The sequence below is a fragment of the Brienomyrus brachyistius genome, chromosome 4 (assembly GCF_023856365.1).
Source record: "Brienomyrus brachyistius isolate T26 chromosome 4, BBRACH_0.4, whole genome shotgun sequence".
NCBI lineage: Eukaryota > Metazoa > Chordata > Actinopteri > Osteoglossiformes > Mormyridae > Brienomyrus > Brienomyrus brachyistius.
In genome coordinates, this window is record NC_064536.1 from 2610493 (window position 1) to 2622858 (window position 12366).

General features: G+C 45.5%; 1 protein-coding gene across 3 annotated transcripts in view; it reads left to right on the top strand.

Moving 5' to 3' along the window:
* The window catches only part of efr3a (EFR3 homolog A (S. cerevisiae)), a 71073-nt gene extending 59262 nt beyond the window's left edge, over nucleotides 1-11811 (top strand). For all 3 annotated transcript variants that reach the window (XM_049011561.1, XM_049011560.1, XM_049011562.1), the window contains exons 17-24: nucleotides 1351-1482; nucleotides 1614-1681; nucleotides 2201-2328; nucleotides 4295-4380; nucleotides 5388-5436; nucleotides 5888-5991; nucleotides 7905-7954; nucleotides 8579-11811. In XM_049011561.1, the coding sequence (XP_048867518.1) occupies nucleotides 1351-1482; nucleotides 1614-1681; nucleotides 2201-2328; nucleotides 4295-4380; nucleotides 5388-5436; nucleotides 5888-5991; nucleotides 7905-7954; nucleotides 8579-8684 (723 nt within the window). In that variant the 3' untranslated portion in view covers nucleotides 8685-11811. The remainder of the gene's footprint in view (nucleotides 1-1350; nucleotides 1483-1613; nucleotides 1682-2200; nucleotides 2329-4294; nucleotides 4381-5387; nucleotides 5437-5887; nucleotides 5992-7904; nucleotides 7955-8578) is intronic.
* The last annotated feature ends 555 nt before the right edge of the window (nucleotides 11812-12366 follow it).

The window sequence follows — 12366 nt, forward strand, 5'->3', positions numbered from 1 at the left end:
AAGAGCAACGAGCACACCTCCCCTTGGAAAAGAGTCAAGTGTATTATTTATTTTTTTTTAACCGCGCTCTGTTACTAAGACTGCCGATTGGGGCCAAGTGATGTCATCCTGGGGGTGTGATGGTTTATCTTCCCGGAAATGTTTAAGGGCTGTGAGCAAGGTGGTAAAAGTGATGTGTGGCAGTGCAGCGAAAGTATGGCTGCCCAGAAAGATGCACCAATACTGTAAAAGGATCCAGGTGTGATGTTTCGCCGAAGCTCCTTTTTCAGATAGAGGCTTGCAGTTCTCTTCCTCTATGGAGGCTGCATCCTGTCCAGTAGCTCCTGCAAGAGGCAGTAAGGCCCCTCTACCCATCCATTCATTTCCGCCCACCAACACTCAGCAGCGTTGCTCCACGTCGAGGTTCTACCACTATTATTTTCATAATTATATCTCCCCAGACTGCATTCTAGGTGCTGTTTAAATGCTTCTTTGACATAGACGCTCCTTTGTTATTAATACTGCTCTTTCTGATGGTTGAGTAGCTGCATGTTTGAACAGAACACCGATGATCTCATGACCTTTCTGTGCGATTTTAGAACTTAGCTGTGTTGTTCGGGTTGTAATGGATTTTTCAAACTTGATACTTTGGTCTTGTGTAGCCGAGCATCTATTAAGCGAGTTTAATTAAAGTGAACATGAGTCACTCGCCTCAGTCCCGGGGGTGTGGCCAGGCCCTCTTTCCTTGCCTCAGCTGAATTGAATAACCAATGAGGACGCTGCAGATCTTGGCTGTGTCAGGTTTTCAATATTGTTGAAAACCTTGAAACACTGTTGTGTTAATTGTGCCACAGGTTTCTAGGCTTATGCTCAGGGAGGCTATAACGGCAAAGCTTGCATTATATGACCCCTTGGGGGCAACGGCTATTGTTTTAATTATGCTGCAGAACTGGGTATTTAATTTCTTTAATGGAGAAACAGAGAACTTGATGAGGCTCTGGTGAGTGTTAATTGTAGTCGGTGGCTCCCCCAGCACGTTGTGTTTCATTAAACGCCATCAAGGCTTAGCAGGCTTTGCACCCCCCCCCCCCCCCCCCCCCGCGAAGGAAAGCCGCAAAGAAGTCACTATGGCAGAGACCATGTGATTTTCACTGACTCCAAAGACTGTTTGTGGAACTACACTTTTCATATGGGAACTTCCGAATAAGCATTTCTGTCATCATCCTGAGGTCTTCATTTGTAATATTAAGACGCGGTGAGGTTCTTCATCGGTACTCCTCCAGTAAAAGTCAGAATGGTTTAAACATGGATTCTTCCATTCACATGGCTCACTCATTATGCCCCCCCCCCCCCCCCCCCCCCATATTGCAGGACATGGCCCTGGCCAACGAGGAGAACATGCCCATGTTCATCCGCTGCAGCATCATGGCTCTGGTGGCGGCCTACCTGAACTTCCTCAGCCAGATGATCGCCAACCCACCGTTCTGTCAGTACGTGGGCAAGGTACGATGGGGAGCTTTCTTTGGTGGAGGACCGGCCATGGTCTGTGACCCCCTTCCACCATTAGCAGAGGGATCATTGATGTACCATAAAAGACGGTCCCTGCTTTTGAACTTCATGCTCCTGTCTTTCAGGTCCTTGAGATGAGGAACCTGGAAGCTCCCTACCTTCTGCCTGAGCACGTCTTCAGGGAGAAATGCCCGTACGTTCGCTGTCTCTCCCTTCTGTACTGTCTAGGCTGAAATGCCCGGGACCCAGATAACGGATTTTCTGGGGGCTCTTTGAGATGGAGGTCAGCGTGATAATGTCGCCGATAGTGTGCGGAAAATGAGACCCACCCTCTAAGAAAATGAGTACAGGCTGCAAGGAAATCGGTTTCTCGATGTTTTGAGTTGGACTTGGTGAAAAGTGCTGAGGATGCTCCAATTGCGATCGCAAAGCGGTGCGTATCCGCAAGTCGCTTGAACGCATTCCGGAGCTTTAAGCCCTGAGAAGTACCCTGAACACAAAGCCGAAGAAGGTTGCAGCACATTGTCAATGCATAAAATCCCCGAAAAGCTATGCTGTGTGAGATTAGCTTACGGCAGTACCACGATTTGGTTTGTAGTTGTTTATTCTTTTCCCTGAGCGAGACCTGCTTCCAGAGGAATTCTCCCAGTGATATGGCTCACGGCGACCCCCACCCTCCAGTTCACTCCCCCGCCCTTTCTGTGTCCCACAGGCTGCCAGGTTCCCTCGACATGGATGACCAGAACTTGTACTTTCAGACCCACGAGATCGCCGAGCTGTTGGCCGGCCCGAGTTACGGCGTGGACCGGCTGTCGGTGGCGTATGTGCCACAGGTGACAGGTAAGGGCTCGTCCCCGGACCGGCGTGCGGGGGGGGGGGGGGGTTAGCCTTTGCCCTGCATGGAGAATGCATGAAGGAAGGTTGAAATGACCGAAAACAAGAGGATAGTTTAAGATGGAATAAGGTGAACTTTATTGATCCCAGAGGGAATTTCCGGTTCATATAGTAGCAAGGTATGTAAGTACTGATAGACTAACATATATAGAGCAAAAGAAGGCAATGCAAATATAGCATACCTTATTATCCGAACTGTGTACTAACTTTCTGTTTTACTAAGCGTCCTGTCTTTCCTTTTCTTGCCCTCCCTAATTTTTTGTGTCTAAATTTAGTCCTTTATAGAGTAGGGAAAGTCCTTTATCAGCGCAGACAGACATCCAGAGGTAACCGGTATAGTTAGCCGTCAGTCCTATGGACGTAGTCTGTACATGCTGCTCCTCCACCCTGACCTTTGACCCCTCTGCTATTCATTACTGTGTGAACAGTGCACCATATTCTGTTGTTCCAATGTCAACACCATCCCAAACTGACAGTTTAATTCTAGTCCCCTCCACCCAGATAATTTGAACATTCCCTTTAAAATACGTGGTGAGCTGGGTGTGTTTACTGACCTTTTACATTGATTGTAGAAGATGCTGGTATAGGAAAAACCTACATTTCCTGCAGTATTGCCATGAGCCGGGCGTCGCTTATCCGATGGTGTGGTCTGGCGTTTGTGTACTTCTCGCTTCTTCGTCGGTACTCCAACAGTAAAAGTCAGAAAAGGTTTTGAAGACTCGATTAGTCTTTCCGGAATATTCCCGTGTTTATATAAAGACGTGCGAGTTTTAGAACTAGCAAAACATCATAATAAAAAAGCAGTCCGACCAACCAATCAGATAAAAGCAGCTGCTCCCTCACGACTCCTGCCAGTGTATGAGTTGCAGACTCTTAATTGGGTTTCAGAATCCATTATCTAGCTGTTACTCAGACATTTTAGGGTTCAGCTGACCTTTTATTTTCACACTTGCAGCACACGGAACACAGCTGATTTATTTTCTCATCCAACACTTAGACTTTCAACAGACGTGTGCTGTATTTACCCATCTCTTTTTTTGTTTTTCATCTCCTGACACTTTTCTCGCATGTCGATGACGGCTGTGGTGAGTAAGAGCTCGGTCAGGCTGTCCAGTCAGTTTTATTTTAGTTGTGCTTATTTGTGCATGTACAATATAATCACAGGACGTAGAACTAAATGTCGTTTATGTATTTTTATAGTTAAGTGCTGGATCCAGTTGTGTATGAGGAATATACACACCTGACGTCTCAGAGGTGATGTGTAGTAGCTATGAAAGTAAATTTGGTACTATTTTCATTTTTGGTAATGGGCCTTTGCTGTGATCCTCGCATGAAAGATATTTAATTGAAATTGCTTGAATCAAATTTGCTGCTTTATACAGGAAATAATTATCTGTCACTTTCAGCAAAATCGTCAGCTAAATAAATGTGAAACCCTTTTCTTTATCTAGGGAATTAGCTCCAAAAGGCTTGTAAGTTTACCACCCTTTGTGTGTCTGCGGTCTGTGGAGGGTGGTGCTTTCATGCCTCCCCCCCCCCTGCAAGCCTGGCCCTCACACGCCATCTTTCAGTCCCTGGGTCATCCGTCCTGTTCCTGCTGCTCGTAAAGCCAGCAGTGATGCAGGACAACTTAAGAATCAGTCTCAAACAGCAGCTAAAAAGGCAGAAAGTGGAACTAAAACACAGTTACTCTGCAGCATTTTACTCTTCTCTTGCAAAAGCAGATCACCAGCTGTAAATATGCCTTGCCTTCTACCAATCACTGCCCAGTATGTAGACCAAGGTTCTATTGATGTTGGACTTTCTGTACCACTTGCTGAAGCTTTTTGGACCCTTCTCAGCGATGCTTGGGGGTTTAGCATCTTCTCCATGTCTGTCAGCATCTTCTCAGTCTCTCGTCGTCCTTCCCTAGATGAAGACCGCCTCTCCAGAAGGAAGAGCTTTGTAGACACGATGTCGCTCCAGGTGGACATCGTCTCCAGCAGCTTACCAGACAAGGTAATTGTCTCCCCGTCTTGCATTTCCAGGCGACTTTAAATGGCGGTTTAATTTTTGGCTTCTGTCAGGGGAAATGTCCGTGAAGTTTGTCATGTGCAATTTGTTCTGAAAGATCAAGAATAGTTTCACGCTAATTTGCTGTGTGCATCTGCAAAAGTCCCCCTACCCTCAGCTAACGTGCCAGATACTTAATTATGTATTAGGGGAAAAAATAATCAACATGCATCATTAACCTGAGCTTTTGCACCATCACCTCGTGCTGGATTATGAAGCCACATTACCCCCGTGCACCCAGACAGCACCTGTCCTTCCAGAACAACGCTTTTGCAGGGCCAGGCGTTGCGATTTATAATTCACTCCATGCTGAATGGTGTCGGCCCTGTACCTTATATGTTGCGAATGATTATGGCCTTGGGGTGCAATTTGTGGAAAATGGCAACAAGGATATTTCTAGAAAAATAAATTGTCATCGAGTATTAATATGACAGTTGATTGAGACTTCAGTGGAAATACTTTCCCGCCATTAGCCAACATGCTTCGTTTACTTATAAAAAGACCTCTGATTGTGTCCTTTTCTGAAGAATTACGGCTTCAAACAGGATAAATCAAGGACCTTTATGGGAAAGCCTGTCCCTGAGTGTTATTTATTTAATTTTTCCTTTTAGGGTCATGACATTTCCCTATTTGGATGGGATGTTTATTCAGAAACCTTCACGTTAATGGCTCCGGTTGAAATGATAGCAGAAGGTCCCCTGTTTTAATGAGCTCTCGCCTGGGTTCGTTAATATTTCCACGTTAGACCCCAGGCAGCTTCTCGGAGAGCCTTTTTAGGGGTCGAAAACCAGTATCACACTCTCTTGGGGTCTTGCTCGTCCCCCTATCGGAAAGGCTGTTTTGCTCGTAGCAAAGACTCCTGAAGTCTGGACTGTGTTTTAAAGCCGCCGGTGCCGGACGGCAGCGTTGTTCGTAATGTCACGAGGCCCGTCTCCGTCTTGTTTTCTTTACAGTCCCAGCTGGCTGAAGAAATCACCTTCGAGACATTGAAAAAGGCCATCGGTGAGTCAGCGGGGACAGGCGGCCGTCCGCAGGCTATTCTCTGATTAGTCAGCGATGTGTCACCGTACGCCCTTCTCGTCGAGCCGTCTCGGGCTCGCTGCGCTGTTACATGGGTTTCCAGGGCGACGGGCGTTGCGATTGCATAACTAACGTTCTCACAAGTTTGAAAAGTGTGTTTAGATGACTTTCCTCTCATTATGTGACTCGTCACTCACCTGTAACTTACTACCCTCAGATCACTGAATTTTCTAACATCTTGTGGATCTCGAACTACATTGCACATCTTAATTACGACGTCCTCAGTCGCAGCTGAAAGTCAGCTGACTTGTGGAAGTACGCCATTTTGGGTGCTTGTTTTGTCCCATGCCTTCGGGGTAGATTGGGGTGTCTGACGGGCTCATCTGACACGTGCAGTGGGGTGAGCGGGATCACTGATGGTTGCTCTCCGCAGACACGACGGGAATGGAGGAGCAGGAGAAGGAGAAGAGGAGGCAAGTGATTGAGAAGTTCCAGAAGGCTCCGTTCGAGGAGATCGCGGCCCACTGCGAGTCGAAGGTGAGCTAACAGCAATGAGCAAAACCCAGGCAACTTCAGCAGTAAATGTACTTCAGAGTTCTTAAGCTTATGCTTACAATGTTAATGTACGGAAAGACAAGTCAGTGAATTGATCTGCCTTGGAAGGAAGTGGATGGATACGTTTGATAAAATCAGGCTAGTCTTAACTTTACTGTTTCAAAAATCCTTATCTGAAGGTGTGGTACCTTCTGATTGGAAGCACGCCTTCATAACGCCTATTTTCAAAAAGGGGGATAGAAGTAATTTGTCTAACTATAGGCCAATCAGTCTAACTTGTATAACTGGTAAAGTTATGGAGGCTTTAATCAAAGAGAAAATGATAGATTACCTGGACTCCAATAACATTTTGCGGGATAGCCAGCATGGATTTAGGAGAGGTAGATCCTGTTTAACAAATCTGTTGGAGTTTTTTGAGGAAGCTACTCAGGAAGTTGATGATAAGAAGGCCTATGATGTCATCTACTTAGATTTCCAAAAGGCTTTTGATGTTGTCCCCCACAAGAGGCTCCTACTTAAACTCAAAGCGACTGGTATTTTAGGTACCGTAGCGACCTGGATTGATAACTGGTTAACAGATAGGAAACAGCGAGTAGTTATAAGAGGCACAATGTCACAGTGGGCTTGCGTTCATAGTGGGGTACCGCAGGGTTCGATTTTAGGACCACTATTGTTCCTAATTTACATAAATGATATGGATACCAATATATACAGTAAACTGGTGAAATTTGCAGATGACACCAAGGTGGGTGGTGTAGCAGATACTGAATTAGTGGCTCAGCAGCTACAGCGGGATCTTGATTTAATTAGTAACTGGGCCTATACCTGGCAGATGAAATTTAACGTCGATAAATGTAAGGTACTCCATCTAGGGAGCAGAAATATAAAGTACAGGTATTTCATGGGTGTCACTGAAATAAAGGTAGCTGATCATGAGAAAGACCTTGGTGTGTATGTTGATGCTTCCATGTCCCATTCTCGCCAGTGTGGGGAAGCAATAAAAAAGGCCAATAGGATGTTGGGGTATATCTCCAGGTGTGTGGAGTTTAAGTCAAGGGAGGTAATGCTAAGATTATACAATTCCTTGGTGAGACCTCACCTAGAATATTGTGTGCAGGTTTGGTCACCATATCTTAAAAAGGACATTGTGGCCTTAGAAAAGGTGCAGCGTAGGGCCACAAAAATGATTCCTGGTCTTAGAGGAATGTCATACGAGGAACGGTTACTTGAGCTAAATCTGTTCAGTCTCAAGCAAAGGAGATTGAGGGGGGACATGATCCAGGTATATAAGATTCTAACAGGTTTGGATGCTGTTCGACCAAATAGTTACTTCAGCATTAGTTTAAATACACGAACTCGTGGCCATAGGTGGAAATTAGCGGGAGAACATTTCAAGCTGGATTTAAGGAAGCACTTCTTTACGCAGCGTGTAGTCAGAGTATGGAATAGCCTTCCTGATAATGTAGTGCAAGCTGAATCCTTGGGTTCCTTTAAATCAGAGCTAGATAAGATTTTAACGACTCTGAGCTATTAGTTTAGTTCTCCCCAAGCGAGCTTGATGGGCCGAATGGCCTCCTCTCGTTTGTATAGTTCTTATGTTCTTATGTTCTTATATAGTCAATTTTATGCAGAATAAGGATCTTCCATCTATCCAGTTTTTGTAGCCCTTTGTCCTGTTCAGGGTCGTGGGGGGGGTTGAGCCTGTCCTGGAAGCTACGGCCACAAGGCAGGGAAATAAGGATCTTATGCGGGATAAGTCAGTTGGCATAAGGGTGATCGCTTCTGGTTACATATGATCCTGTTGCCGTCGTCATGTTTTCTACAGCGGGTTGTCGATGTCAGTGTACAAGTTTTGGTTTTAAAAGTAAATATGGACAAATTGTTGTATTTTGCAGGCCAATATGTTGCACGACAGATTGGCACAAATTTTCGAGCTGACAATCCGGTAAGAGTCTTGCATTTAATGTCTTATGTCTTCAGTAATTTTGTTTATTGTGAGGGCTAATTTTTGGGCTAACTAGCATATAATTCTGGAAACTCAATAAGTCTGTCTGCCCCCTTAAGACTCTCTCTCTCCCTTTTGGGCTTATTACTGCACATTTTTGGGAATATTTATGTATTGAAATACAAAAAATTTGAACTAACTTAATACAATTATGTTGTATGAGTATTTTATTTATTTTCTCTGTTAGGGATCTTTCAGACTGTAATTATTTTCGGTTTCAGGCTCTGTTTGGCTTAACAGCCTCCTAGCTGTTTGTGGTCAGTATAGCAGGAATCTGAGTTTATTTTAAAAAGCTGTATCAAACATGGTGCTCTAGCTAGCTCCGCATAGCCTAATTCAGTTTCGGATGCCATCTGCCACCATCATCGCTGAAATGCGATTGGCCGTCTTATTTACACTCTACGCACTTTTATTTTCTCTGTATATATGCTCAGAAGAAATCCGTTAATAGTACTATGGAATAACATACGTAGAACCCGCAGTTGTGGGACTGCTGCAGTTTTGCTTTGTGTTGCCGTGGTGTCGGACACCGTGACCATTGAGCGTTTCCTTATTTCTCCGCAGGCCGCCGCCCAGCCCGTCTGGTGCCGTGACGATCACCGCTGGGCACGCCCAGTACCAGTCCGTCCCCGTGTATGAAATGAAGTTCCCCGATCTGTGTGTGTATTAAATCCGCTGCTTTCGCGCGCTCTGCTGGCATCATCGCCATCATTTCAGGATCTTCTGTGAACCACCTTCAGGGGAACTCGCTTTAAGAAAAAAAACATGTTCTTATCCATTTTTTATTTGTTGTTTTATTTTTTGGGAGGCGGGGACTTGCACGCTTGCTGGAGATATGAAAGGTTATTTTAAAGGTCGGCGGTTAAGAATCCGCCCCTCCCCATCAGAAAATCTGACGTCAGATGTTTCTGAGATATTTGATTCCTGAAAGTTTTAGCTGACTGTGGGAGGTGGTGGGGGGGTGGTCTTATTTTAAGAGGTATAATGAAAGCCTTCGTGCTGAGTCAGTGCACATATCTTGACCTTCTGAAGAAAAATGATCAACTTGTACAATGTATTTGTGCCCTAAGGCTGCTGGATTTATGCAGCTTTGATGCAATCAAAGACGGATTGGTCGCCTCAACGGTGAGGTCGGCCTGTCACGCTGCCAGCTGAGGATTCTGGGATGTTGAATGGTTTTTGTAAAATCTTCGTACGCAGATCAGGTAATCAGTCAGTCAGGGATAAGTATACTGATTCAAGGTTAATTTCAGGGTTGATATAAATGTATATCTTGAACTATTTGACAGTCATGAGGATTATATTCTTTGTATGGTGTGATATTTAGGTTTGTCGGCATGCTGATGGTGCCGTTTAGGGCCTCCACGCCGGTGTCTTGGTGAGTCTTCAGAGGATCCTATCCTGCGGGTTTAGCTTCCTTCATTGGGAGACTTTGAAGACTAGAAGTAGACTGTTGAGTCTATCGAGCGACACCTACGATTAAGGATTAGGGTGAGAGGCGAGCCTGAGCGTCTTCAGCCGACCTCTGTCGCCGAGAGCTTTCCAGTCGGCAGTATTAACCGTGTGACTCGGCGTGCGACATTAAGCGGTATCCATGTCAACATGAGGATAGGTGGTGCTTTTTTTGGCGGGAAAATTCGGACGTGCCACTGGAGGTGGTGGATCAATGGCCGTCACATTCAGGGTGAAAGCCAGTCCTTCCCAAAGACTGTCAGTCTGCATGTATCCGTGGGGTGGTGGTTCCGCTGGACAAGAGACCTTGTTCTGTGACTTGCGAGAGGCATTTTACGCGAAAACTTAAGTGCAGTTTTTTAGTTTACTACGTAGAGTGCAGTTGACAGACTCTGTTATTAAATCTATACAGCATACCAGCATTTCTCAACTCGACAGCAATGGAAACGTAGTATATTCTACCATTTTTATCAGTATAAACTTTAAATTCTGCAATGCCACAGCTGTTGACTTGTCTAATAATGTAATTCTGTAGTCAGGTAAAAGTATAAAAACATAGTTTGCATGGGCGCTGGCGAGACACCTTTGGGCTGGCCGTCTTAAAGCTTTTTGTTTGGGAAAACATTCTAAGTCGCACTGTGCGTTAAACGCTTGGCATGTCTGCCATCTTACATTTTGTGGGCCTGGTGCACAAACTGTAGCGCAGCTCTTGGACGCTCCCTTTGCCCGCCTCCCCTGCATAATTGGTCCAGGCCGCATGCAGAGACTGCTGCCTGGATGAGATGTTAGCCGCCGGGTGCTGTTCGGAAGCGCCCTCAAAAATCTGCCCACTGAGGCTTCCGGAGAAATCCCTTTTGTGTTGGACACCTGTTTCTTCGATCACCTGCCAAAGCTGCTCGATATCCTGTCAATCTGATCGTCTGCAAATGATTTGCTTTTACACTTTTTAAGCAATAAATAGTATATATAGATATGTAGATGTGTATCCTGAAGAGTATTTAGTGTATTTTATCTTTGTGATCTTTACAGCAGACTTGCTGATTGTACGCGCTTCCCTGCATATATTCCGGAATGCAGGAAGACCAATAAAAGCAGCTTTCTCATGATCCGAATCCGGTATTTAGGCATTAAAAGTAGACGAACGTGGGTTGAGGGAATGACGATCAATTTTGCTGTCGTTTGTACATAGACAGACTTTTCTGCTGCTGGGCCGTTGGCTGATGTGGCTGGCAGGACCTGCGTCACACTGTTTATGTTCTTTGCTGAAATGCACCGTGCCACTGGGGGAGTACTTCGGGTTCCGTTCACGCATTTGCCCTTTCGCTATGCGTTTGCTGAACACTGTGGAGGGGGTGCAGCCTATATACGAATTCAGTCAGTGAGGTGTTGCACTAAACCGACAAATGGATGCGGTTCTGTGGTCTGACTGCTTCTCCTGGGCGGTGGGATCTTTAATTGGACCCACTGAGCCGCCAGCGGGGGCTCCTGTTGCGGTTTTGGGTTTCCCTCTAATCGCCGTCTCTCGGGGCAGCTACGCACACAGGGCGCTCTTTGTGAACAGCTCCTCCGCTCTCTTATGTTCTCTGGGCCAAATCTTCCTCATATTATCTCCTCTGTTTTGTCTCCTCTTTCATGCACGTTGATCAGATAGCGGAGAGACTTCTGAGAGCGCCTCGGGACAGAAGTGCGGCGATTACCTGACGTAAAGAGCGGCTGTTTCTCGCTCTTTCAGTAGGACGGGCCCTGTTATTTTACTGTTATTTGCTGGAAATAAGCCCCTTGTTGACCTCTGGGGTGGCTGTGTGACTGAATGCTGGCTTTACAGGGGCTGTGCTGGCTGTGTAGCTGTTGGATGTATTTATATCTATATATACCATATTTTTTTATACCCACATCCCCTTATCACATTACTGAGCCGTGAGTTTCACGCACATCACGCAATGGGGACTTTGCACATCATTATCTATTATAAACGGTGCTTGGCGTCGTCGCAACACCATGGGTTATGCTTTATTTTTTCGTTTATAACGTGTGATGCGAGCTTTAGGTTCTCTCTAAGTAGGATCGGTACCGGTCCTGCTTCTTGCAAATGCCCCCGCCTTCCCCAAAGCAGCAGGTGGCGCCGTTTTCCCCGCCCGAGTCGAGAGGCTTTTCTCAGGCGGTCTGGAACGGAGTGGAGCCTCGAAAGGTCTTTTGTACGTGTTGCACACTTAGCCTCTTTCAGACTGTGTCTATAGCAGATTATGCTCTGAATCGAACACTGTATCAGTAGTACTTTGTGCATCAAGTGCAGTTTATTGTAAGAGTACAGATGGTCCAATTAAAGTTTTATATGAAAACCTAAAGGGCTCTGCTTGTGTCGTCTTTCAAGAAATAGACTGGGAATGTTTCTCACTTTGTGTAAAAGGATCTGTTATTTAATCGGTTAAGATTTGATATTATGCATATCATCACCCTGGCACTTTTTTAAAGCCCTTTATGTATTGTGTTGCTCAGTGTTTAAATTTAACCGATTTTAAGATGAGAATAAAAAAAAGTGTCTGTAGGTAATGTAGCAAATGGGCTTTTCACAGCAGCTCTCTCATTGGTGGAGTTGGAGCAGGTGGATGAGAGGTTGTGATTGGATGTGTGGAGCAGAAACCGGGGCATCTTGAATGTGCTTTTCCACAGGAGGGGGATGTCGTCGGTGAATTTCTAAAAGCTTCACTGGAGCTCCTGCTCAGCCAGCCAGTGTGGGGGGGGTGTGTGTGTGGGGGGGGCTGCCCATATAGGAGGCGGGAACCAGCACTCGCTCAACATGGAGGAGCAGTTCGCTTTATTTTTTAATAGAACTGGTTTCACAAAATACAGCATACCAGCAAAATGTATATATGTATGTATATATGTATGTATATATGTGT